Source organism: Anopheles arabiensis, chromosome 2, assembly GCF_016920715.1.
Source record: "Anopheles arabiensis isolate DONGOLA chromosome 2, AaraD3, whole genome shotgun sequence".
NCBI classification, from domain to species: domain Eukaryota; kingdom Metazoa; phylum Arthropoda; class Insecta; order Diptera; family Culicidae; genus Anopheles; species Anopheles arabiensis.
In genome coordinates, this window is record NC_053517.1 from 23,250,333 (window position 1) to 23,275,839 (window position 25,507).

General features: G+C 45.1%; 3 protein-coding genes across 6 annotated transcripts in view; 2 read left to right on the forward strand and 1 right to left on the reverse strand.

Moving 5' to 3' along the window:
- The first annotated feature begins 254 nt into the window (after positions 1-254).
- On the forward strand, positions 255-4,171 carry LOC120898535 (DCN1-like protein 4). Of its 2 annotated transcripts, none has more exons than XM_040304519.1 (5): positions 255-371; positions 1,242-1,339; positions 1,613-1,866; positions 1,963-2,170; positions 2,239-4,171. In XM_040304519.1, exons 1-5 carry the CDS (start codon positions 280-282, stop codon positions 2,304-2,306), a joined length of 720 nt encoding a protein of 239 aa, XP_040160453.1. In that variant the 5' UTR covers positions 255-279; the 3' UTR covers positions 2,307-4,171. The 2 variants fall into 2 exon arrangements, with proteins under 2 accessions (XP_040160453.1, XP_040160464.1); XM_040304530.1 differs by lacking the exon at positions 255-371 and adding an exon at positions 820-1,143.
- On the reverse strand, positions 4,159-5,239 carry LOC120898525 (protein FRG1 homolog). Its single transcript, XM_040304491.1, has 3 exons — positions 5,097-5,239; positions 4,445-5,026; positions 4,159-4,377 (listed from the first exon to the last, which is right to left on the reverse strand). Exons 1-3 carry the CDS (start codon positions 5,153-5,155, stop codon positions 4,230-4,232), a joined length of 789 nt encoding a protein of 262 aa, XP_040160425.1. The 5' UTR covers positions 5,156-5,239; the 3' UTR covers positions 4,159-4,229.
- A 2,716-nt stretch (positions 5,240-7,955) lies between these two features.
- The window catches only part of LOC120908383, a 36,634-nt gene continuing 19,082 nt past the window's right edge, over positions 7,956-25,507 (forward strand). Inside the window, exons 1-2 of one of the 3 annotated variants that reach the window (XM_040319322.1) lie at positions 7,956-8,061; positions 10,177-10,768. The gene's annotated coding sequence lies outside the window, so the exon portion shown is untranslated. Of the gene's footprint in view, positions 8,062-9,975; positions 10,769-25,507 lie in introns of those variants that run through there. The other 2 variants (XM_040319323.1, XM_040319321.1) reach the window with 2 other exon arrangements.

The following is a 25,507-nucleotide window of genomic DNA, read 5'->3' on the forward strand; positions in this document are numbered from 1 at the left end:
CCGTCCCTTTGCTCGGGACACAACAACGACGGGACGGTACTGCCTGGATCGTCGTGAAGACTGATCGCTCAGTAAGGCTGCTGCGTTTGCTGGTGGTTGTGATTTCGCAAAACAAACGACGATTGGCTCCCGTGTGCACGTGAACAAACTAATGTGGACATAGCTGGCCGCTCGATTCAGAGAAGCAACCAACGCCTAGCAGGACAGCCCAGGAGATTCCGCCGTCAGTGCCCGCTTGGACCTGCAGGAAGCAAACGCTCCACAATTGACAGATTACAAATGCCCAGAGGTAAACGTCGTCACGCCATAGACATGCGGCCCAGCGAAGAAGACCAGCAGTCGACTAAGCGACAGCGAAATAGTTATCAAAGGTAAGTCGCAGCAGCAAAAGGGAGAGGTAGCACCTTCCCGATTTCGACGTCATTTGTTGTCTACGGTTGGTGCGTGTGTGGTAAGAGCCCCGATAATGAGCCTGACCCGTACAGGATGTTTGGGACACGTCGTGACCGCTGTGTCCAGGCGTGCATTTGATTTGTACGTTTGTTTCCCCTTTGCTCGAACGATGGGTTGCTTGGTTTCCCGTCTCACCTCCCGTCTTCTGCCAACCTCCTTCCTTCCCCCTCAAAATGACCGACCTGGTCGGTGGAGCTAAATTAGCGCTACCCTCTCGTATGCCCACGTAGTAGCAATGGCAGTATGTGCAGCGTGGCGCGTCTTTTTTAAAAAAAGATCAACACGATATTTTTAGCACACAGGGGCATGCACACACACACAGGGAGGTCCGCAGCAAGCGAATGAGAGTTGCTTTCCTTCCTAATTTTCACTTTCCATTTGTCAGCGAAACACCGTCCCCGAAACAAGCACCAGCACCACCAAGCACGGTGTGGTGTGGGTTTTTCTTGCGCCCCGAGCGTGTGTAGAACAGCGAGTGAAGAACACGATAACAGTGATAAAAGTGTCTGTTGTGGTGCGGCTCGACATTATCATTCTTTCGGTCCATTTGGCCTCATTTTTCCGGCTGGCAGGGCGAAAGGGACGGGTTTTCTTCGATGTTCGATAGTAGCCGGACGAATGTTTAGCGTGTTTCTCGACTGATCTGTCAACGGAACGGAGGCGAGCTATATACGAGATGGGTGACGGAATGTACGGATCTTGCGGATATGCGGCGCCTGCTTGGGATGGGTCTATTTCACCGTTGCCATTGCTACACTGACATGGTTTGTTTTGCTTTTCGCTTGCAGCTCACGGCGCTACAGCAAATCGGAGGACGCCTTCAATCAGAAACGATGCCTCACCTGGTTCCGGGAGTACACCACACCGGACGATCCGGACACTTTAGGTAAGATGGCGAAACACAGCTCAACCACCGTACGTGTATTATGTGCGTGTTTTTGTGTATGTGTGCAAATGTGTTAAGTAATCGGCAAAAAAGAGCCCGCTGAGTCGCTTCGCTAAGGACCAAGTGCACCTCCGGTGGCCGGTAAACAATGGGTCTAATTTTAGACCACTAACGGAAGGGCCATTGGCACTTACTGGCTTTGTTTGCCTTTTGAAGGGAAGCATGTAGCGAAAAGGGGGTTTTTTTTCTAATAAACTTTTCCCATCTTTTTAGGCCCCGAAGGGATGGAAAAGTTCTGCGAAGACATTGGCGTCGAGCCGGAGAATGTGGCGATGCTTGTGCTGGCGTACAAGATGGGTGCCAAACAGATGGGCTTCTTCACGCAGAGCGAGTGGCTCAAAGGGCTAACGGATCTGCAGTGCGACACGGCCTCCAAGGTGCAGTGCAAGCTGGAGTATCTGCGAAGCATGCTCAACGACCCAAACTCGTTCAAAATCATCTACAGATATGCGTACGATTTTGCAAGGGTAAGTGTGGGTCCCCCCGTTCCCCTTACACCGCGCGAGAGGCTAATGCGCAATCATCATCTTACCATCCCCATTCTGCCCGTTTCGCTTCCACAGGATAAAGACCAGCGCAGCATGGACATCGAGACGGCGAAAGCAATGCTTCAGCTGCTACTCGGCAAGCACTGGCCACTGTATGCACAATTTGCCCAATTCCTAGAGCAGTCCAAGTACAAAGTGATCAACAAGGATCAGTGGTGTAATATTCTAGAGTTTTCCCGCACCATCTCCAACGATCTAACAAACTACGATGTCGATGGAGCTTGTGAGTATCAATCCCACGTTTGGGGGGTCCCGTAGATATCATAGCGATACTAATGCCTTTCCTTGCAGGGCCCGTCATGCTGGACGAGTTTGTGGAATGGTTAAGACAATTGAGAGCACAGTCAACGATTAGCTGAGGATTACTGCAGCGTTAGATGCCGTGAGGAGGAGTCCCGCACCCAGTTCGCACGATTGCAGTAAGAATTCGAAGACAAAATCCACAACAACAGCAAAAACAACATCGAGAAGGTTCATCCTGCACCAACAAAGCGACGATCCTTTTAACCCATCCTAGTAGGCGTCTGTTTTTCCCTTCACACCAACACAACCCAAGCAGTAGAATCTCCCACCCAAAAATGGTCTAGCAATTCCATGGGAGACAGTACACACATATACACCCAACACGACACAGTCCGGTACCAGGGCGATAGCGAAGCAAGGGGGGATATACAGCAGCAGTAATCGTAAATTCTTCCCGCGTCCAGAGCAAAACGATGAATATGGGTTAGAGAGTGATGTATATTTTTGAAAGGATCATTTTCTGCTTACCTATTACCCTTTTCTGTAATGTAGATATTGAGTGGATTGTGTTCAGGTCAGGACATTCTACTACGATATATATATTAATGCGCTTTGCTGTAACATACACCACTAATGCGATATAAGTTTCGTAGGTAACTTATGATTTTGTTTACCTTTGTTTAAGGGACCTTTTTAACCGTAATCTGCATCAATCGATTAGCGCAGATTAGCGTACATACATTTTGTTTTCTCTCTCGTTCTCTCTCTCTATCTCTCTTACTTTCCCTCCCGCCCTCCTCAAGTATATCGCCCACCTCAGCAGCATTTGCCTCAAAAACCGAAACCAAAAACGAAAGTGCGGGAGCAATGATTTTTAGTTTTGTTTTGTTTTTTGCAAATTGATTTTGCTTGCCTGGTCGAACAGAACGCGTGAATTCAATGTTCTTTTCACAACATTGCAATACAATGAAATTAGGATCTATGCAAACCACATATACACACGAGCGCGAAACGGTAAAGGAGGAAACGAAAGCAAAGAACTGAAATGAATTGTGTGAGTGAGTGAGTGAGTGTTAGGAAAAGAACAATAAATGAAATTGCTAATGATAGATTAGGGGTACCCTTACCCCTCCAGTGGGGGAGGCTGGCAGTTCCAATCCAAACGAAACACAGTACACACCGACACACACACACACACATACACAAACACACTTAGAACTTCTTCTAATTTTGTCCGCAATCGTAGACGGAATCTGTTTGTTTGTTTTTTTTAGACAAACTCCGTAATGCACAGGATGCATGCGCAAAAAAAAACACGAACGAGTTGACCGTTCGCGCAAGTTTATATTTATAACAATTAGCTTCATACGACAGGACGACGGGAAGATGGGTCACCGGGAAAAAGGCACACACACAGCGACTAGGGCCCTAACGAACTGATATTCCGATAACGATAAAGTGGGTAGGGGGGCAAACAATTTTGGGTGATTGAAATCGATGTGGCGATGTGTGCAGTAGTGAGCAGAGTTAGTGAGCCGCCATCCATCTTACTCATGGCAGCAAACTTTGAACCCCTTCCGTAAGAAACAGAAACAAGTAATTAACGAATGGCAGACATACAAATTACCATAGAAAAAAACAAAAGTTCACTTACAGCAAATAAAATAGTCGATCATCAAAATTCGGTTTAGCTTGTAGCATGGTTTTTGGCAAAGGAGCTACACAGAAAAGTCACATAGATGCAGAGGTGATAAAACTTATGGCAAAATTCATTGCTATCATTACGATAAAAAGAAAACAACATAAAACTACGGCCGCCACTATACTCTCACCAAAATCAAACTAATCGTATGACAAAGTAACACACATTAGCAGCAGGCGGGCGCACGACAACTTGTACCGAGAAGAGGAGGTGTACCGGTGCAAAGGGCAGCAACGGTCATAATATGCGTAATAAAAGTCCAAACATACTTTATCTTAACCTTGTGTCTTTGTAAGCGTTCTTTATTGGGGGCGACTTTTTTGCGAACAATCTATTCTTATTTGCAGTATCGATCCGCTTTCATCTTGCTTCTCCGATCCAGCAATGCTTCATGCAGGGCGCCGTCCTCTTTTGCCTTTTTCAGAGTCAATTTGTCCTCCTTGCTTACGCGTATCTTCTTGTCTTGGAACTTTTGAAACTTTTTCCTGCAAATAATAGAACATGAATACATATTCACTGCTGGTTTGGTGGCGGCAGCCATATCATACTTACACATAGTTTAGCTCCACTTGATCGAGATCGCCCGATTCCTCCACCGGCAGCTCCTTGCTGGAAATGTCCTCCCTTCCGGCGCAGCTCCGTATCGTGCACACCTCATCGCTGCCCACCTTCTTCTTGATAGCCACCAGCGCATCGTCCTCCGGATCGACCGACACGAAGCAACCGTTCGCCGCCAGCAGTGCCGTTTTGCCCTGCTCAAACACTGGCTCGAACTGCTCCAGCGCCGACACCGCATCCGACCGCCCCGTTATCATGCCGTCCTTCTCCACCTTCAGGTATTTGCCGTAGCCGGACTTGAAGGCCACCTTCTGCTCGTTGATCAGTACGGCGCTGAAGATTTCTTCCGGATCCGGCGGATCACCCTCGTTGTGCGGTGCGCCCAGTGTGAATAGCCCATTGTCCAGCGCTTTCACGTACGCCTGCTTATCGAACTGGAGTGCGATCGAGCCGGTAATGTCGCTAGTTTTCGCGACCTGCCACCAACCGCCGTGCTTCACCGCGTCCGTATCGACCACGAGCGCTCGCTTAGCTTCTTTATCCTTCTTGTCCTTTTTGTGCTTTCGCTTGGTACCCCTGGAAAGACGGGTAAGGAGGAGGTTTTTATAGAATTGTATACGATTTTTTCACACTTATCTATACTTACTTAGAACTTTCACCCTTTAGAACGAGTTTACTGATTTTAGCTTTGTTGTATTCGGACATTTTCAATGCTTTCGCAGGGATTTCTTCCCAAAATTTTTCTGCAATCGATGTAAACAATCAAAAATAGGCTGTTTGACAGCGGGCTTTGTTTACAACGCCCGTACAACATGGCGAGCGGTTTTGACGTTCGAATATCGCTACTTCTCGCTCATTTTCTCTACCCTTCCTTTACTTGCCTACAGTGCTCGTTTCGCAGTGAACTTTTTTTGTTGTTGAAAAGTTTCAACAATTCGTTGAAATACCGTTGGGATTGTTTAAACAAAATTATATTCTGTTTAATCAACAAACATCTCTTCTAAAAGAGGAAATGAATAGAATACTGTTTTCCTTAATATTTTAGAGTACTTAAAGTGGTCCACGTGTAAATTCTTCTCTCGTCACCAATCATTTAATTTCATTAAAAAGCAATTTTAAACCAGCACCGAAAAAACAAAAGCCTCCGATTATCTAAGCTCCATTTAAGCTCCTGTAATCCATGCAGTATGAGTCAGTGCCATGCTAACAAGTTCCGCTCATCGCCAAGGCGGGAGGGCGCTCTCTGCTTATTGTTTAACATTGCCGCCTGTCTAGTCCAAAAACCTGCTGCCTGCATGCTTCCAACGTTTCATGATGTCCCATCGCTGTTTTTTTTTGTTGTGTGCTGTCCATTCGCTAGTGCCAAGCCCACCCGCACCGGATGATGTTACGCTATCTGATGCTACCTAACCTTGACGGAACTGGTGCAGTGACGGTAGATGAAGTAGAACAAGCGACAACTAAAACAAAACAAAAAACTCACGCCAGTACGCTAATAACGCACAATGAACTTCCTCTTGTACCGAGCCACAAGCCACGGCATAAAGCAGAAACCCAACGGGCAAGAAAGCATCAACAATATCAACAACAATAACAGCAAAAAAGCATGGATCTCGGTCAGAGTTTTAAGCCCTCCGCCCTCCTCCCACTCCCATCTTACCACCGCTCAAAATCTCCACCAGTCGCATTCAAAGCCTACTGAAGGCCGTTTTTAAGGCTCGCCAAAGCAGCAAAAACAAAACATCCGTAACGCACAGTTCGTCCCATTGAGGAGAAAGCTCCGGGTGGGGGATGGTGTGCAGGGGTGAGATGCTGTGTTGTACAGAGCGCAGAACGCCACAAAAAAGAAACCCTCGCCTTCCATTAATTTTATCCAGTTGGTCGCACAGTTTGAAGTGTGCGCCTGTTTTTGAGCTCCAACCACCGTGTACAGCTGGTGCGCCTTTACGCGCGCGCTAAAACACTGCCAATGAAGAGGGAAGTGCGAGGGGGTGGGGGGGGCGGACACTTTGACTTCAGGCTTTTCGACACTCACACCCAAATCCTGGCAACACCCGGACAAAGGCATTATGTTCTTGGCTGGCTCCCCTCGCTATTGTTTCTGGCCGGGTGACGTTAGATCTTCGAAGTTTCGCTCGCTAGCGCCACCATGGATCGGCCGTACGTTGCTCGTAGTAACCATGGAGGACACGATACACCATCAAAAGGGGTGTCGTCGAACGAGCACACTACTCTTGTCAAGTGCCCGCGAAGATAAGAAAGCGCTCTCCATTCAATCCTTCTACCCACGCTGGGTAATGTACTTCAGCGGCAAGGGATGGATTTTATGGACTGCTCAATTGTGGAAGAGTTTCGCGTGTTCACACCGAGTGTCCGGACAAGTGCTCTATGTCCTGGTTAAGACACAACTTGTTGCCTTGCTGTTGCAGGAAACGTTGTTTAGGGGTGAGAGAGAGAGAGAGAGAGAGTGAGAGAGAGGGGGATGAAACATTGCCAATAATCCCGAAGTACTGGAGCTTTCAACGGATTGATACATACCAAGGCGAGGGCGATCATCCGATGACGATGGATGTCCATAAATCGGATATCCGCCCGGATTGAGAAGATTTATGAAAACCCATTACAAACAGACACTAAAAAGAGTGAAGACAAAGCCAGGAAACGAAAATAACTTCATAAAAAATATCGCTTTCAATAGAATGGCAACGCATACCTATATAAACGCGCATGCATCCATATTTTTGTAATTGGAATTCATAGTTTATAGCTTTTTACACAAAACGTAATTTTGCCATAAACTCTGATAGCTTCTTTGCGCTCTTTCGAACCTGCATTAATTTGAACCGCACCGCTGGAATGTTCGTCCTGCTGCATCCATTTACTGCCGGCAAGGACATCCAACAGGACGATGTGCCCAGCAAACCCTCGCATCGTACACATTGGTCACGCTTGCCCGAAACGAATGGCGCGTGCTTTTGTTCCACACGCTTTTCCTGTGATGTTTTCAATGCAATCCGGTGAAGCGCAAAACGCGCTTTTCGACCACGCGCTGCACTAGCAAAGCCTACTGCTGCTGCGTTGTGCACGGGGCGAAATGGTCTGGCGATGAATGCCGTGCTCTGAGCGGCGGCCCCCTGCCATAAAGAACCAACGACCAACAACAAAAACATTAAAAAACACCCCCGCTTTCCGGCCCGCACTCACAGCACGCAGCAGTAGCAGGAGGGGGAGGGGTGTTAATGTCGGGCACATGCGCACGTGGAACCCACGCGCACGCGAGCATACAATTTGTTCCCTCGTGTCGGGCTGCGGGTGGTGCATGCGAGGGAGTTTGTGCAGTTTTCCCCCTCATTCATAAAAACATCCGAGGACGAGGGCACGAAACCCAGCCGAGACAGGCGGCGCACACACACGCACGGAGACACACCAGGACACGACGAGCAGGACGATCCTTCGCCCTAGCCGGCGTTCAGCGCGACCGGGCCAAAAAAGGACGCTACACTAACAAAGTTGCCAGTCTACGCTTGGCGTGCGTAGGATTCGTTTGTGCGCGCTCGAACCGGGTGTTAGTCTGTGAAGTGGTGGTCCACTGTGTGGTTTGTGCGTTTTGAGTGAGTTTCTAGTGTGCGCGTCGAACTGTTCGGAGCAGTGGAAGGCGCTTTGCATTCGCAAGGTGTACTTTGACGACTTGTGTGCGACGGTCGCAGTACACTCGCAGTGATTTACGCCTTTTCGTGGTAGTTGCTTAGCGACCGCTTCAACCGTCCCACAACTGATGTGAAGGGCGAGTGTGAAAACGCTAGACAGAAGAAACACAGTGCCGCCAGAACGATAGACCGGCGGCGGGTGGCAAATCGTAAGCGGAAAAACCACACAAAGGTTTTTTTTGTGTGTAGGTGGGAGGGGAGGGAGGAATTTGTAAGGGAAATCATCGCCGGCGTCCCGGTATTGTTGTGAGGTGAGGTTGGAATGAAACAAAATTAGCTTAAATGGAAAGTACGGGTAAGGTTTCAATTTCGGAGTTTCCCGTTCAAAGATGCAATGATTACCTGTGCAGGATTGGAAAATGGAAATATTCAGATAAAAAAAAATAGGATTTATTCCAATTTTATCAAAAATAAAGTTGTTCAATCTGTAACATTTAAGAGGTTACCATTTACACTTCATCTATTTAATATCAACTAAATTGGACCAACAACTTGGAGCAAATTTCACTGCTATGTTCAGATCAGTTGTGAAATGCAATTTAAAATACTTTTTTTGATGATTAGAAAACGATTTATGGTATATGATAAAATTAATGAATCAAAATGACTTAATGATAATTCAATAAAAAGTTAGCGTAGCTAAAAAAATAAATAATTAAATGGTTATTACTCAGAAACCAACCAGATTCAATTTAAACTACCCTTTCATTCAAACTTCAACCTACAAAATACAAATTTTAAACTAAAATATGAAGCTTATTTTGGTGGAAAACCGTGTAATTTTAATTGCGCGTTTGATGTTCTGCGGTCTCTGTGCGGTGTGCATCATTCGATTATCCTGGGGAAAGTCTGTACTTTTTTTATCAAATTATTATACTTTGGACGCTAAATGAGATCAGTGAGAGTCTTTTCTTTCTACTTTTTTCGGTATCTGTACTAGCTTTTTGATAGACAAATCCCGTTTGATGTTAATTAAAATGGGACGAAAACGCGCTAAAACATACACTAAAAGCTGTGTATTTAGTGCATGTGTGTGCTGTGTGTGCTATTGTCCAACAGTGTTGTGTTTTAGCTCCACTCTTTCTTTTTTTTACTCCCTTCAGACTATGCATACTGATTGTGGTTAGGGAATTTTGGGATCGTGTTTTTTTTCTCTGTGTGCTATACGCCCAACCGCTTTGAAGCTTTTATACCCGTTTATAGAGCGCAAAGCGCAAAAAATCCCACCCTCTCATGTGCTTTTCTAACACATGAGGAAGGTTCCTGATGTAAATGAAAGACCGTATGGCAGCGAGACTCATTTGCAAAAGGGCTTGTTTAAACATACACAAATAATGTGGTGCACCAAAAAAAAAAAGACAAAAGGGGAAACACGAACACACTCTGCTCCGAGGGTTTGCTCTGCTTTTGTTTCCCCAAATGTCTCTCATCGAGAGACGAAGGGGAAGCGGGGAAAGGGGATGTCCCGTAATCGAGAGCGTCACCACCGTAACTGTGAGCTCGTTTAAACAATTGGAAATTTGACACTCGCCACGTCGCACACAAAGCGACTTCACGCCGCCGGTGCCCGATCGTACGCCTAAGCTGCGTAACGCAATCGAATCGCAACCGCCTGCCGAATCCAACTTCCAAAACCCTTCACCTTCCCCTCCTCTGTGACATGTGTGACAGACGTGGTTGTGCAGTGATTTCCACGCAATGGAATTCTGCCCCTTTCCGCGCCTCTCGCACCACGTGCGCGCCATTAAAAAAAACGTATTCATCTCCGCAACAGCCTGTGTGTGTGGTTTGCGCGTTTTCTCCGGAGGCTGCTTTGATGTGCATTGTGTTTAGTGTCGGGGTGCTGTTCTTTTATTCGACGATGGCCAGCCCAACCGGTCGGTTGCTAGGATGAAAGCATCTAGCAGTGCAGTGAGAGCAGAGCGTGTGATTGTGATCGAGACCGCGCCACTGTGCAGTGTGTGTGTGTGTGCAAGCTTTTAATGTTTCCCCCCTTTATTTTCTTTCCCAAAAAAAAAGAAACCGAAAATATTGCAGTGCAGTTCAAATAGTGCAAGCTTGTGCATGAGTGTTTTGATGTTGAGAGTGCAGATTTAATCGTATAATCGAATATCCTTGAGAAAAGTGGCAAAGGTAGCATACCTGGCAACAAACGAAGAGGCCTCCCCAGCAAATCTCATTATCAACCGAGAGTGCTCCGTGTGTGTATGTGTGTGTGTGTTTCCAGTTCCGGGCAGCAGATAAACTGGCAACGAGTCTAGGGAAAAGGGACGATCACCGTGCGCCTAACACTTCCCCTTTTTTTTGGGTGGTTGGTTTCCTGTTGGAAAGGAAGGATTAGCCGAACGTGCTTTCCTGCCAATGCCTGCTCTGTCTACTTGTTCAAGTGTGTAGAAGTGTGTATGTGTGTGTGTGATAGTCAAACCTTAGGAGGCGGTGGCAGCCACCATTTTTGGGTAGCGAACTCCGGACGTTTGGCGGTTGGCCTTGGTGGAAAATTGAAAACCTGCAGCAACCGTCCAAGCGCTCGTAAACACGCAGAGTGAAGCACCTTTTGCCGGGTGTCGGCGTCATCATCCGCACGACGACTTGGAGCCGGGGCAAGTTAAAGGTAAATAAACGTGCTTTTCCATGGAAAATCATCCCCCATCCGCGAACAACGCGTGCTTTTCATCAGTGCTACTTTTACGGCTCTTTGTTTGAATTTTGTACCACCGTGGTTGGGTGCGACGTAGTGTAGTCATCCGCTTTTACCGGGAAAACTCGCGACTGTTGTCGGTCGGATGAACCGAGACCGACCGACCTTCAACAAATCAACACACGCAAGGATGGGAAGGAACTAAGCAGGAGGAAGAAAGGCGGGCCGCGAAGCATATGCGTGAAAATTGTACGAAATTACTCGACACTCACGCGTGTCATGTATTTTGCTTCCTTTTTTTTACTTCGCTACACGGTACGGAAAAGGACCACGCAAGGATTAAATCATAAAAACGTAACTACGTTTACAAAGCTTCCTGCTGCTCTGCTCGGTACCAAATTGGAAGCATTTTTTGTTGTTCATTTTTCTTCTCTTTTCCAAATTTTATTTGTACATTGCGTGATTCATCGCAACACCGAACGCAAAACTGACGACGGGGGATGAAAAGGAAAGGAACGGGAAAAAGCGGTTTATCTCACTTCCGAAGATCAGGAAGGTAGTAAAGTTTCGAGCTTTTCCTTCTTGCTGTGGGCGGGTGCCCACTGTATGTGGCTCGAAGTTTTTCATCCCCCATAATCTCCCACCCCTCTCGCTATCTCCACCTTTCCTTTCCAATCGAGTACGTGCCGTAGGACGCTACGTAGCGACAGGGTTTACAATTCCCGCAGCAGCAGCAGCAGCGGCCTACCATCGAGATATCATCAATTATGTAGGCGCTTCACTTACATGGAGCATAATGCACAAGTACACGCATCTTTCTGAGGGAGGAAAGGGTTGTGTGTGTTTGTTTTTTTCATTTTTGTTGACACGGTTGGGATTGGGCTCTCAATTATACAGGGGATGAAATTAAAATTAGCACTTTGCAAAATGTAATTTTTAACCATGAGCCGTGGTTAAGCATTCTGTGTTGGTAAACATAATGTGGTTTAATTCGATGAGCGGATGGAAGAATTTTTTAATCGAAAAGTGAGGTTTTAACTGGAACGAAATGTGTACTAGAGTGTGGTGCATTTTTGGTTTTACTTTGATGTGTAGGGTTAATGGTATGTTGGTGGATTAACAGTCAAATCGATGTATTGCTTGGTAGTGCAGAGCTCCTGAATGTATGCAATAGGACGTTTCACTAGAAGGAAAAAACATATTTCATAATTTTACACCTTCACTTGCTAATCATTTTACAATCTACAATCTGCCTACAAAGGAAACGCAGAAATGGTTATTTTCAAAAAAGTGTAACCAATTCCCTGTTTTAAGCCTATTTTGCGTGCAATTGCATAAACTTAGGCGCAATACTCTTACCGTGAACGTTAACGGGAGCTTCGTGATCTTGGCTTGCTGCAGGAGTTTCTGAATCCGCTTGCGGTTTTGCGCATGTTGTCGTTGTGGATTGTCTAAAATGACGTCATTGGGGTGAGATTGTCCGTTTCTATGCGCATAAAATGGCCAGTCAATTGCAAAGCCCGAACAGCTTTATACGCTGTGCGATCGTCGTACAGTTCATACAGTTCGTCTTCTACCGACACCTCCTCCATTATCCTTACACACATACAGGGACAGTAATATTTGTGAGCATCTTTCCCTCGACCACGACTAAGAAGGTTTCATCTGTTAGGGGCAGTGTTCATGTGGCAGATGGATGGAGTACAGGGACTATAAAGGTGCAATATAGTCAGAGCTTCAATCATCGCAATATGTTCTACTAAAGATAAACTGCTTCTTTCTTCTTCTTCTTCTTTGGCTTAACAATCATTGTCGGTAAAAACCCGCCACTTTTGGGCTTGGCTTTCAGTGGCTTATTGGTTTCCCCCCATAGCAGGATAGTGGCCCGTATCGTATAAGAAAACACGACTCGATTGCGATCGAAGCAAAATTGTCGATCGAAATCGAAATCGACTCGAAATAGGTATCGCATACGATTTGTCGATTTCGATCGAGAAAACTTATACGATCGACTTGTCGAGCAGTTTGCGTTCTGTCAAACAGCGGTTTGTTTACATTGCGAATGCAGGGAGCAGTGAATACATGTGAATGAGAATACATTTTATCATTGTGCTTTGCTATTTAATGATGATTGCTTCAATTTTACTGTACAATCGTGATCGTCGATCCGCAAATGTGGATTTAAAGAAATATCGGCGAAAATTGCGAAAGGAATTAGATCCTTTGAGTTTAGACGATGCCGCGTAAGTAAACAGTCCGGGTAGAAGAAGCACTTGTACTGATAGCTTGCTATAGTTTTAGGAAAAATTTCCGGATTTCGAAGGATTTATTTTTAGATATCCTTGAAAAAATTGAACCAGCAATAATGCCGAAACACAATCGTGGGTTATCTGCAGAACAAAAACTGGCAGCAGCTCTAAAATTTTTAGCACAAGGATCCTACCAGCTGGGTGTAGGCAACGATTTTACGGTGCCAATGGGACAATCGACATTTTCCGAAATGTTCGATGAAACATTACGTGCTCTGGAAAATGAACTTAAGAGGCACATAACGCTGGAAATGACGGAGGAGGAACAAATGGAGGCACGTAGATTTTTCTATGGTAAATCTGGCATTGCTGGTGCTGTTATGGCTGTGGACGGTACACATATCAGAATGATAGCTCCTACTGAAGACTCAGTAATATATTTCAACAGGAAAGGATTCTACAGCTTAAATGCGCTTCTTGTAATTAAAACACAGCATAGGTGTTCGTATAGTGTCTAATATAAAATGTTGTTTCAGATATGTGACCACAAACACATCATTCGGTATGTTAATGCCAAATATAGTGGATCGAATCACGATGCATTTATTTTTGATAACAGTCCAGCTAAGTCATTCTTTGAGCAAAAGTGGAGGAATGGTGAAAGAATGTTTAAACTGTTGGGTTTGTAGAACAACAATTAACATTAAATTAAAGTGATATGCAATAATTTGAACTTTATTTTAGGTGATTCTGCATATCCAAGTAAACCGTGGTTATTAAAACCTTACGCAAATACACAACCTGGAAGTTCAGAGGCCGATTACAATACAAAACATGCTCAAGTCTTCGTAAACTTAAAACTTTCAGTTGATTTTATTAAACATTTTTATCTGGTTTATATGTAGTGCTGGTTTGTATTCTCTATATAGCCAATACGTCTCAACATTCAAACGATTCGCCCAAAGTTAATGAGAATTTTACTATAATAGAATTATACGACAGGTATATATAAAAAATCATATTGCTACAGGAATGGCAATACATTTTTTTTTTGTTTTGGTTATACCGTAATCTCATGCAGCAATAGGATAGCTACTTCGTCATCGGGAAGTTGTGACAACACTCGTGTAGCTAAATAGGGCGCACTAACTGTACCGCATGTGACGGCACACAGTTTGTAAGTTTGCAGTGATTCGGACGGTGCTGGCTTCCACACGATGAGTTGTAACGATGTATCACGATCATTTACTAGCTCATGGACTGACGAGAAAAAATTCAGATTTGTTTCGGTTGAAAAAACGTGTCAACTAAAAGGCACAAATTCAATAGTTGGCAGGGAATCGAAGTTCAACAAGTGAATTCAGCTTGTATCAACTTTGGGCCACTTTGGGTATTAACTTTTTCTCTTTTGGTGTTACCGGCCAGTCTAAGCAACCCATAGGCTATGGTAACTTTTGGTTTAGACTTCAAGAGGTCTTTGACTGAATGAAATATGGGGCCTCACAAAATGTGAGGGGATTTAAAATTGTCCGAGACTAGGGACTAGGGCCAAAAAGCTCAAAGTCTCTTTAAAAATCAATAAAAAAATGTGTGTGTGTGTGTGTGTGTGTGTGTGCACATATTTATGCATATTTAAAAATATATAGTTTAATTTTCATTACAAATGTTTCAGTATTTTAAAACAGATTTTTATTCATTTATTGTTCCATAAATTTATACATTACTGTTTTGTAAATAATAATTTCACTCATATTTTTCATGTCTGCCTGCATTTTTTTGTTATTTTTCAAAAAAAAAAATGAATGAAATCAGATTGTACAAGAGATTTCGACTACCCCCTACCTAGTCGAAATGAATTCGATCGACAAAGAGCGTATGCGATACCAATTGTCGACAAAATAGTCGACTGCTCGATGTTTTACATAGGATTTGTCTACTGGTCGAAACTGACTTTTCGATTTCGATTACGATCGAATGAACAACCCGTATGCGATACCAAAGTGAATTTTGTTCATTCAAAATGAACTTTTGTTCATCGGATTTCGATTTCGATCGCAATCGAAATGGTATACGATACAGGCCAGTGAGTCCTACGTATGGCGGCACACGGTCCATTCAGGGGATTGAACCCATGACAGACATATTATTAAGTCATATCGGTTGACGACTGTACCACGAAGCTGCTTCCTTAAACTATAGAACGACTGATTGGCAGTGAGAATCCTTGCGCGTATCACTCCTTCCATGCTGTTTTCGATCGCTGACCTTTGACCCTGCGTTATGTTGGACGTCTTTGAAAAGATCATTCACCTATCCTAGGTCTAAGTTTAATAGAGGTATCGTCAATTTGGTTTTTGCGTCGTTTATCTACAGCCTGAGGTTCTCTGTTGTCTGATCCCTTGCAAGGCTTCTGCTACATAGGAGAGCCGCAGACCAGTGGAAAGCGTATGCCTGAGATACGGATTGACTTGTAGAAGATGGCTCCCGAAATTCGTTCTTTTTTCAGATGTTCTTTTGTACTGCTTACAACATAAAACTCCTTCCAACATTCCCAACGATAACACATTTCACGTACTTCCTTCCCATATAGCTGCAAACGAAACCCGAAAAAACCCATCCAATTACTTAAGATTCCATGCTGAAATGCGTGCTGGACGGCCAGAGTAACAACTGGATGCCGTTTTCCGCTTGTGCATAAATAAATGATCGAAACCTAACGACAGGGCACTAAAGAAACACAACACTACGCAACCGAACCAAGCGACAGCAAACGAAACGAATAGATCAAAAACAGAGGGCGATTTTCAGAAAAGGGAACCAACCATTGCTATTATCCCGACTTCTCCCTTTATCCCTTCGCGTCCCTCAACGCGTCGACTTTGACTACAATGTACCATTGCCGGCCTTGTTGCCGAATGTTGTGCCGTGCAGTGCGTTACGATAATTAAGCGAACTGAACTATTGAACCTGTACACACACACACAACCACACCCACACAGACATACACACAAATTACACACCCTCCAATTTCCACCACAAGCGTAAAGCCAATAAAGCCGCTTACGTTGTTAGAAGCTCACTAACTGTCACGCGTTTTCCTCGAACACGGCCATCGCCGGGAACCGAGCCCGTAGTGGACCAGCAGCTCGAAAAGGGGGCCATAGCACCAGCACATCGCCTGGATGCCTTGGATGCCCATTAATTCCTGCTAATGGTCATCGGAAACCGAAAAACGGGTCCCGGGTATCCCGGTGCAGTGTGCCGTAGCACAATTAGCTTTCCTTGGGTTCGCTGTTCCGTACCGACAAAAGGACTGGGCGAAGCGTGTGTGGGTGTGTGTGATGATGTGTTTACAAAACATTCTGAGCTGCAGCTGATGGGCGAGAGGTGAGCAAGTTGGGCTTTGACCCCTGACCCTTGGTTAAACCCAACAGCCAACAAGCCCGTTTGGATAAACCTGAGCAAAAGGGGTTTGGCTTTCAAGGCCCCGGTGAGGTGGTGCTGGACGGAGGCACAGTTTCGTCTAATGGGTGCGGGAATTAATAGCTGAAGGATTTAAGTATTCGAAATTGAAGAGAGAATAAAAGGGAGGGAAGGAAAGAGACAGCAAGTAATACCTATTGCATTAATGTACAAAAAAGTGTGTCCATTTGTTAAAATTTCCACAAAAAAAGGCATTCTCCACTCTTATGATCGTCGTTTTTTATGCGGATTGAAGCGCACTTGCGAACTCCCAACTTAAGTGTTCAACTGTTGATTGAAATAAGTGGCACCGCGGGTAATTGGAGCTTTCGACGGGCGGGCTAAAGCGCCACTTTCCCAGTTTCCCACTTGAGAGCGCCTCGTTGCGGAAAGTGGTCGCTCTTCACACGACAACGCAAATGATCCGCCGCCAAGGCACGGCATGATAATGACACAAAATCCCAATCCCACCCCCACCTCAGTTCAGGGCAGGTGGAAATCTTTTTTCCAGCTGAAATCGTGTGGAAAAATTGCGCAAAAATTACATCCTTCGGGGAAAACGACGATGACAACGACGCGTTAACGGTGATGCATTTTACTGTAGAGAATTGTCGCCCTGCTTCTCAAAATCCCCAGAGGGGGATGGTGGAGGGGCGTTCCCCAGCGTGGTAGATAGGGGGGGTGAAAAGTTCATTTTCACATCAGCTAGGAAAAAAAGATGGTAACGATGATAACGCCACCGGCCAGCGCTTGATCAAGATTTATCTTATATGAGCGGCGCTTAATTTACCTTTCACTCTCGAACGGGCAAAAAAGACATCAACGTCAACAACAAAAAAAGTTATCTCCTTATCTTCCCACTCCCTCTCTGGAATGCATTTTGTGGTGTAACTACTAAAACAAAAAGGACACACTTTCCACCTAGATTACACCATTATTATACTTTTTTTTGTTTCTTCCTGTTGATGGGATACACTCTTTTTTGTTTGTCTGTGAAGTAATCTCGTTTTCCCGGAAGTACCAGTGAAAAGGACGCTCTCCGGGGCCCGTTCCTGGGGCCTGCCCCGTCAACCAACTATTCAAAACCCGGTTTACCTTTTGCCTGATTTGATATTAAAATGCAAACTGCTGGGACACACAAAGAGAGGGAGAGAGGGAAAGAGCACGAATGAGAGACTGAGAAAATCACATTTACTGTGTTGTGGTCAGATGCCAGTCCTGCCATTCTTATCCCTTCGTTTACCCTTTTGTAGGTGTGCTGTTTTGCTAGTTTTTTCTCCTTTTCCCTGTCATCCAAGGGATGGGACGATTCTCTCTTTTCTAAATTGGGTTGATTCACGGCCGTACGACCGTACAAAGGGCAGTGGGTATCGTTCTGTTGTTTGATCTTGGTTGTTGAGTGGATTAAACTGCTGAAACTGTAACAAGGAAGATAAAGAGAGAGAGAGAGAGAGAGAGAGAGAGAGAGAAGAGAGAGAGCGAAAGATAAACTATAAAAGTAAAGCCTCGTTACTAGTGATGTGCGCTCTGGAGCTCCGATCCGACTTCAGTTATTGGTAGTCCGATTCCTACTCTGGCAAAATCGGAACTTACAGGGTTTTCGAGGATTATATAGACATGTTCAGCGAGTTGTAGATTCGTTCAGGCATATAATAGACTCTTTCAGCGAGATATAGAATTGTTCGGATGTAGGTGTAGACATGTTCGGTTATACTGTAGAGCTGTCACTTTCGTACCCCTTGGACTGCAAGTTGGATTATTCTCATCAGAAGGTAAACAAACGGTTTTCGAAAAAATATGCTTTTTTCAACTAATTTATGTATTAAACAGCTTGGAGAATGATTATTAGCTACTTTTAGGACTTTTAAGAATGAAAAATTGAACCCTGCGGCACAGTGTGTAAACAAAACAAATGACAGCTCTACAGAATCTCTGAACATGTCTACACCTACATCCGAACAATTCTATATCTCGCTGAAAGAGTCTATTATATGCCTGAACGAATCTACAACTCGCTGAACATGTCTATATAATGCTCGAAAACCCTGTATAATTCAGCCCAGAGTTATAGTTGTCTGAATCCGTCCGGGCTTGACCGGAGTTGGAGTCCGAGTCGTCCGAAGTCGAAATCAATTCCAATTCCGGCCGTCTCCGACTACAGACAACGTCAGATCACTCTTAACTCACTCAGTCTCTCCGACTCCAGACGACTCCAAACGACTCAGGACAACCCCGGACAGCTACTTGTGGACTGCTTTGTGGTCTGAAATTTCAGCCTGTCAGCTGTTTGCATTGCATAGCAGTTTTCGAGCAGCTATCTAACTGGGTATAATATACAGGTGAGCTTATCCCAAGGTGTATGAATTTAGAAAGCTGATTATTATCGCTCCTGTTTCTGAATGAAGATTTTAAGAGTGCTTTGTGTGTTCGTTGGGGCGGTTCCGTGGTACAGTCGTCAACTTGAACGACTCAATAACACGCCCGTAATGGGTTCAAGCCCGGAATGGACCGTCCTCCCGTAGTAAGGACTGACTATCCGGGTACGTGGTATTGAATCAAGTTTTGAAAGCCTGTATAGGCCGGCATGTCTGCGTAGGACGTTTACGCCAAATAGAAGAAGTTGTGTATTCTTCAAGTTACCAGAAATCCTGTATGAGCTAAAGCCAAATTCGTCCTGCCAAAAAGTTACGTTCAAATTTGGTTGTAACAAAGCATGCTATGAGACCACCTGGACTACATACACTTTGATTCTGGATTCCACCATCTGATCTCTTTAATGCATCTAGAATGAAAATTACAGGATAGTTTTGTGTGTGGTTTTGTATGGAGTGTTTACATGATATCAGACACCTCCAACTGTTAAACTCCATCAAAAAAGCTGACTACAATCGTAAAGGGCCCCAGTACCTACCTTCCAGAGTCGGTTCCCAAATGTTCGAAGTTCGACTCCACAGTTTTGCCAACATTTGCCCATCACTACTCGTTGTCCGCTGAAATTACGTCCTCCTCGGTGTGTGCCAGAACAGCTCAGCCTCCGGTTGTATGAGGACGTGACTAACGTGTGATTAACTTTTGCCTTCCCCACGTGCAGCAACAGTGCGCGATTTTCCGTGTGAGCACACATGCATGTTTTCACCTTATCATCTTGTATCCTCCCCACCCCTACACACACACATACACACACAAACACACACACACACGCGCGCCACCTTCATTGTTTGTTGTTCAAGATAAATTGATACACTTTATCATCGATGAAATAGAGATACGGCACACAGGTTGAGTTTCGTTCGCCGTAAACGAGGCCGCTCTGCCCCCCCCACCCCCCCATAACAACAACTCCCAAAAGCTTCCCCCGGCCCCCCCAAATTCACGAGAATCGGTGGAGGTAGTGCAATTCAACACCTTCACTCGAGCAGCGAGGGCTCGTAGGGTAATCGATCCTTCCGCAATCCTGCACCAGTGTTTAATGGAAACATGATAGAGCGCCCCGAAAAGATCACCGTTTTGTGTGTGTGTGTGTGTGTGTGTGTGTGTGTGTGTGTGTGTGTGTGTGTGTGTGTGTGTGTGTGTTCTATTTTCAGCTCCTACCCCATCTAAAACACCCCCCTTTTTTGTTGGTTGGTGGTAGATTTCAAAGTGACCCAAAAGGTTAACCCCAAAGCAGGTTCGGCTCGGTGGTATTGAATGTCAATTGATTGGAGCAACAGCAGCGGATTTGTCACGACTGGTTGTTTGGATTTGTGTCCCTTTTTTTTTGGTTAGGACTGATGTGTCATGTGAATATAGACTTCTCTGCAACTGTCAGGGGGAGCGGCATCAAAGGCATCACCCGGGGCATCTCGAATAATAATAGGGAAAGGTTGGCCTATTTAAGCCGATCCGGCGTTCTGGTGAGAGTGAAAGATGGCGCACAGCTAGAAAAGCGACCTCAAATGTCCATTTCCCACACACACACACACACATATACAGGAAACCCCATCATTGCTTTGCCATTTCCTCGACACACATGTGCGAAGGCTTCACGACACTGGCAAACTCATACAAAAAGACTGCTCCTCCTTCCAACTCCGACAAGCACGTCAAACGATGCATGCAAATGAGCGAGGAGGCGACCACCCATTCAACCATTTGTTACGCCACGGTGCAAAATAACACATAAAGATGAAATGAAGAAACTTGCCATCCCTTGCCCCCCAGATTGCAATGGGGGAGGGATGAGCTGGGGCTGGAGAGACGATAAAAAAGGGGAGTCCAACTTTATGGGTCCGCTCTCAGCCCCCTGTTCCAGAGGTTGAAATGGGGTGTGTTTTTTATGTGTTGAAAGCGAAAGGCCCGAGCGATGATGATGATGATGATGATCGTTTTCCTTCTTGGCTGGAAATTGCAAACCAACGTAAACGGGCTGCTGCGTAGGCTGATGGTCGTAATTTGTTGAAACAGACGACTGCAGGAGACTCTCCTCCGTCGGCTGCTGGAGACGATAGACCATCCATTGTTGACGAGCCTCAATGAAATGACCCATCGTTTTGCGCTCCCTTCCTCGGTCCGCGTACATCCGCTTCGAGGACAAAATTACTTCCGTACAGCAAAGGCTTGCTATGTTCCCCGTCAACTACAAGAGCCTTCCATTGTGTATATTCGTGTGTCAATGTGTGTGTGTGTGTGTGTATGTGTGTGTGATAAAGAATAAAGGACATACCACAGGCACGCACCAGGGACCAAGCTCCGTGCCAAACTGGTACGGCGGCTTCCGATAATCCACAGAAATGAAAGGAATGCCAGGACCAGATGCGGCGACGCTGGTGCTGGTGCTGGAGGGTTAGTGTTCCCTGGGTGCCGATTTTGGGTCAGTATAATTTTGCACAACTCCACAGCATTCGTGGCCGGCTTTCCGTTCTCCCCCTTGTAGCTTTTCCGTAATGCTTTACCAATGCGTTCGACGGAAGGCAACCGTGGCCGGGACAACCATGTTCTACCGGAACCAGCGGGACATTCCTTCGGATATGATTCGGGTGGAGGGAATATGTTGGAAGGAAAGCAATATGTTTTATCTTTTTTTCTCACTCTCTCTCACTCTCTCTCTCACACTCTCTCTGCTTTCCGTCTCACCTCGTATTGAATTGGTGTAACAAATGATCAAACGCACGGCAAAGGGCGCCCTATTATACACCCTATTTGTACCGGAACCGGTCGTCGAACAGGGACCATAGCTAGTGTTGCAGTCAACAACAGCAACAACAACACCGTCCAACTGCACCCGCAATCTTCGAACGGACATTACCTCCCCATATTCGTTTGGTGCGTTTGGTTGTGCCGGTGTGTGGAGAAAGAGCTCGGATTGCAACGGACACGGATTGCAAAACCACCGAGCAGCAGGGCAAAACGGTTCTAGATGAAGCAAAGAAAGACCGTCGTTCGATGGCAGTGAATCATTGGACGCTGGTGAATCTTGCAAAATGCTCAAGAATGCTTGCCGTGGTGTGGTGTGGTGATTGTGATTCCGGGTTCGCCCTTCAGAATGGCAGTCGCCCGCTGAGTTGTTGACGGATCAACAAATAGATGGTGCTGTTGTGGTGCTCGGATGGATACAGTCTCGGAGGTTGGCTAATACTGCTGAGGACGTAAACACCATTCACCAAGGAATCCAGAAGCAGGAGTTTTTAGTTTGCAAATGATGTTCGTTACATTTGAACTTGATCGAGTGCGGCGTTGGAAAGTATCATTTATCACGGGATGGAACTATTGTGGCACCATTGCTCGACGTTTGAAGCTTTCAGCGCATGTAAGAGCGCCCTATGTTTCTTTGTAAGTTTTTTGATGGCATGGCTTACACATCGTAAACTTTCTTTTGCTGCAGCGTAGTTAAAGCGTATCAAGCTTGGAAGTTAAACTATTTCCTCAAACACTGCCGTACTCGATTGATTACGGAGATGAATGTACCTCACTTGAAATCTTAATTTGGGTTTCGGGTTTTTCGACCATCTCGGGCTACATAACAAAAACAGTGAATCTAATATGTTATAGCATATTAAAGTTCCGTATATTAGAGTTCCAGAAGAATAAGAGTCTAAAGGAATTAATAGCAAAATGCGCAAAGCAAATATTATAAATATAAATATATAAGAAAGTAGTCTTTGATAATCATATTCTAATCAAACAATTTGAGCATTCATTCAAAGGTTCATTTAATTAGCCTGTTGAGTTTATTTTGATTTATCTTTATCTTAAATGATTTGATTGAGTTTATCTTAAAATCAACTATAAAAACCCTTGTGAGCAAAAAATGCCACAAAAGAGGATGAGACTTTTAGAATAAATGAACCATTAGGAATGCTAGAAGTTATCTTACAGTCGTTGCCACCTAATTTTGGCTCTGAGGCATAAGTTTTTGACAGTATGCATGAATTTTTGCCTCTAAGTCATAAATCTTTGACAGTGCGCATCAATTTTTGACTCCAACGCACCTATTTTTGTCTGTAAGTCATCAATTTTTGACTCTTGTAAGAATTATGACTATTTTACAAGGTATTTAAGGCGATTTTTAACAATTGTTATTCTACTTCTCATTAAAAATACAAAAACTGTGTAAATTGATTGTTTCTTGAGAAAATGTGATGATGTTCTAGAGATACTAAAGCTTTTCTTTACAGCTGAAAATACATGCCAATTTTTTCCCCTCCATTAAAACTTCCAAAATTAGCAAAACAAATGTTTTATTTTAAATTCTATCGATAAAATTATTCACTACTTAACTTAATTTCATTCTATTCAGAACACACAGTTTCAGAAATTACGTAAAATTTTGTAAATAAAACGATTGACTGACAGTCAAAAATTGATACCTTGGAGGCAAAAATCGTGACACGCTGTCAAAAATTTGTGACTTCGAGACCAAAATATGTGAGTTAGAGTCAAAATTTAGCGGCAACGACTGTATAACACAACTCAAACCAACCTGTACAATCAAGTTCACTGAGCCGCTGAATAGAATTATTGGAAATCTATTAACGATCTTTCGATCTCCACCTTGTAATAAGATCATTTCATCACCTTTGTAATAAGATCATTTTAAGAAAGGGTTGTTCATTGGATAATTGAATGGATTATTAACATGGCTAGCTGTAAGACCCCAGCTTTACAGAGTTTACCGAACCAGCGCCACACCAGAAGCAAATGTTGCAAACCCATTCACTGTTAGTTGCTTTGACCTACAGTTCGATAATTCGATTTTATGACTCGCGCGGAAGACGAGTGCCCTTCAACGAGCCCATAACACCTAACAATGATGATCCGATTCAACTGCCCCTAAATCGCGCACAATCGGTTCACTTTATCTTCGCTTCAAACCGATTCAACTTTAATGTTCAACATCACACCACAACAAAGAGCGTGTGTGTCGATCAGTGTGCTTTAATTATTTCCAACCCCAGTGCCACGGTTGCCAGATTACCTATTTATGGTCACATAATTGAAGCACGGCTCAACAAAAGGTCCGTGCTGGGGATCTTCTACACAACACCTCACACATCATCCTCGAGGGGATAGAGGGATCCGGGGTTGAATAAAAACTCTCCCACCCACTAAACAAAAAAAAGCCTACCCAGCGATACCTTTGTAAAGTTAGAACACACTCCCCAGCGCCCTTCTTTAGAATAACAACCTCGACCAAAAAACCGGTGAATAACAACTTTTTTTTGTTCGGGGGAAAAAGGTAGTTTCACAAGAGCGGGTGCATAAAGGTGTAGGGCAATACGATCCAACAGCCGGGTCATAAAGCGTTTTCGTTCCTTCGACGCCACTAAACTGGGGGAACGACGGTGTAGGTTAGGAGCTGATAGGTGGAAAAGGTTGGAGGGAATCAAAAACAGGGACTCACCGCTCACTGGCCGTACCGTACCGACCCCGCAAAGCGGAAAGGAAAAGCCACACACATTCGGGAGAGCGGGAAAGTAGTTGGAAAAATAGTAATAACACAAAATCAAAACGTTTCCCGGGTACGGTCGATTGAACGGCATGAAAGCTGGCCCAATCCGCATCCGCAAAGCACGGCAACCCAGAAGGCACGGGCACGGGAGAAAATGGAAAGGGCTGTTGTTTGTTGTGTTTGAGCAGGCTGGCGCCTACTTCCCGCCCATCCCGATGATTCGAGTGTAGAGGGTTGGGAAAACTCACCCGCAACTCCGACCGGAATGTATCGATACGGAAAGCCTCATCCTCATCATCATCATCACGGGGACCTGCCAAAGCGTGTGTGTGTGTGTGTGAGGGTAGTTTTCAATCCATCCTTCTTAACGAACGGGCGAAGGATATATATATTGAGTTCTTCAGTTCCCGACGGCATCTACATTCCCCTGGACTCTAGCACCCACCCTCCCGGACACGGCAACTTGAGGGTTGTCTATCGTGCAGAACCGCCAACACACACACACACACACATGAGTCATCCCCGTTCTTCGGGTGTTGTTTTACCCATTAAAAATATATCACTCCCGTGTCAGGGAAGCCCCGAAAAACCGAACCAAACGGGGAGCGCCTTGTGTGCGGCACAAAACTGACAGGGATGAAATTGCCCCTTTTCGGATGAAAGGCTGTTTGGGTTTGCCTCGGCGAAGAGGAGTGTAGAGGGGTGAATGAAAAAAACGGCACACAAAAATACACACAAACAGGCATGCAATAACGGAGGGTTTGCCAGTCCGGCGGCGGCCAGTGCCAGCGGAAGAGTTCGATGACTTCTGACGGCGCGCGTTACGGGCAGTGAGGGAATTGGTACAGCAAACCCTTATACCCGAAATTGCGGTGAAACGGGAGAAAGGGAGGGAAGCGGCCAAGCAGCTTCTTCTCGGTGACGAGGACGACTTCACGTGTCACGTGTAGGAAAAGATAACGAAATCGACGGCTGTGGCAAAATCGAGAAAATGTGGGACAAAACCATCGAACCAAGAATCGCGCTGAAGCTTGAAGGTGAGCCGCTGATGCTGTCATTCTTTCCCATTACCGC

Bases quoted from the DNA above. Each gene is read 5' to 3' on its own strand.
- LOC120898535 (XM_040304519.1), top strand. From the start codon at position 280: ATGCCCAGAGGTAAACGTCGTCACGCCATAGACATGCGGCCCAGCGAA. The intron at 372-1,241 runs GTAAGTCGCAGC...TTTCGCTTGCAG, and splicing joins CAGCGAAATAGTTATCAAAG to CTCACGGCGCTACAGCAAAT. The intron at 1,867-1,962 runs GTAAGTGTGGGT...TCGCTTCCACAG, and splicing joins ATGCGTACGATTTTGCAAGG to GATAAAGACCAGCGCAGCAT.
- LOC120898525 (XM_040304491.1), bottom strand. From the start codon at position 5,155: ATGTCCGAATACAACAAAGCTAAAATCAGTAAACTCGTTCTAAAGGGT. The intron at 5,027-5,096 runs GTAAGTATAGAT...CCGTCTTTCCAG, and splicing joins CTAAAGGGTGAAAGTTCTAA to GGGTACCAAGCGAAAGCACA. The intron at 4,378-4,444 runs GTAAGTATGATA...TATTATTTGCAG, and splicing joins CAAGTGGAGCTAAACTATGT to GAAAAAGTTTCAAAAGTTCC.